Source organism: Phacochoerus africanus, chromosome 4 (assembly GCF_016906955.1).
Source record: "Phacochoerus africanus isolate WHEZ1 chromosome 4, ROS_Pafr_v1, whole genome shotgun sequence".
Taxonomy (NCBI): domain Eukaryota; kingdom Metazoa; phylum Chordata; class Mammalia; order Artiodactyla; family Suidae; genus Phacochoerus; species Phacochoerus africanus.
In genome coordinates, this window is record NC_062547.1 from 14355093 (window position 1) to 14356878 (window position 1786).

Here is a 1786-nt window from a genome sequence, read left to right on the forward strand (position 1 = left end):
CTGACCTACTTATTAATGTTCTAAGCCATTCCAAGATATGATGACATTTACTTAATATTTTTATAATTCACTTCTCCCTCTCAAAGAAGCAGAGGTTTTTTTTCTTTTTTTACATGGTCTATGTAGGTACAGTACACAAAAGAGTGACTGGCACATAGAAGGCAATCTTGAAACATATGCAAATATATTTTTGCTTGCTATTCCTTTTAGAAACACTCAAAGTTTGAAACCCATAAGCTAATTTATAGGAGTCTTATTGTGCATAAGCTTTAAGAGAAAAAATTGCATAGTTTTTTCCACATCCTTTGTACTGCATATTTTACATCTTTGTTTCTCAAGCTATAGATCAAGGGGTTTAACATGGGGATAATGAGGGTGTAGAATATAGAAGCCACTTTATCAGTGTCAAAGGAATGGCTGGACTCTGGTTGCACATACATAAATATCAGAGTCCCATAGAACACGGTGACCACTGTCAGGTGGGATCCACAGGTTGAAAAAGCCTTGTGCCTACCTTCAGCAGAGTTCATCCTGAGAATGGCTTCAAGAATAAACAGGTAAGACACAAGAACTATCAGAAGGGATGAAATCAAATTAAAACCTGCTAAGATCAGAATGATGAGTTCAACTTCATGTGTATTTGAGCAGAGCAAAGATAGCAAAGGGAGACTATCACAGTAGAAATGCCTGATGACATTGTGGCCACAGAAGGATAAATTAAATATCTTTATAGTGATGAGAAGAGACACGAATGTGCTATAGAGATAGGGGATTGCGACCAGCACCCAACATACCTTTTGTGACATGACGACGGTGTAGAGCAGAGGGTGACAGATGGCCACATAGCGGTCATAGGACATTGCCGACAGAATAAAAAGTTCACTAATAATGAACACAAGAAAGAATGCTAGTTGAAGAGCACAAAAATAATAGGAAATTATATTTTTATCCACAACAAAATTTACTAACATTTTGGGTCCTACTGTTGTGGAATAACCAAGGTCAGTAAAAGCCAAGTGTCTGAGAAAGAAGTACATGGGGGTTTGGAGCCTGGCATCCACCTTGGTGAGGATGACCATGCCCAAGTTGCCCACCACCGAGATCACGTAGATGAGCAGGAACAGCCCAAACAGTGGAGCCTGCAGCTCAGGGCGGTCTGTGATTCCCAGGAGGATGAATTCACTCAGCACTGTTCCATTGTGTTTTTCCATCCAGGTTTGCTGCAACACCTGTTCTGGATAGAGACATCAGTATAGTCAATAGATTTTGTGTATTCTTTCCTCAGAGAAGTCTTAGTATGCAAAGCTAGTAGAAAGAAGAGTCATCTAAACCTTCTAATTCAAAATATTTGGACATAAAACCATCAGCCTCATATTAAAATATACATAAATAGAGACAGAAAGAGATATGGAAATAGATCTGTGGTTCTCTAAACTGGAATTAATTTACTCTCCAAAGAATAGTTTCCCACTGTCTAAAGACATTTTGGTTGTCAAATCAGGAACTGAGGTTCTATTGACTTCTAACGATTAAAGGTCAGCTCAGTATCTTACCATTTCAAATGTTCAAGCCATAACAATATTCAGCCAGTGGTCACAAGAATATCACATTGAGAAACCCTGAAGATAGAGATACAGATGATTAGAAAAACAATTCATAAACATGGAAAACAGAGTAAAAATCAAAATGACTTAGAACAATGTTACAACTGCAGATATTAGGTTTATGGGCAATTATCTTACTATTGCCTAAAGTGTTTCTATAATCTATTTGATACAATCACACA

The 1786-nt window shown here is 37.6% G+C and overlaps 1 protein-coding gene across 1 annotated transcript; it reads right to left on the reverse strand.

Annotated features, from left to right (window-relative positions):
- Positions 1 to 269: 269 nt before the first annotated feature.
- LOC125124011 (olfactory receptor 8K3-like) lies at positions 270 to 1211 on the reverse strand. Its single transcript, XM_047774188.1, has one exon. The coding sequence runs from the start codon at positions 1209 to 1211 to the stop codon at positions 270 to 272; it is 942 nt and encodes a 313-aa protein (XP_047630144.1).
- Positions 1212 to 1786: the final 575 nt, after the last annotated feature.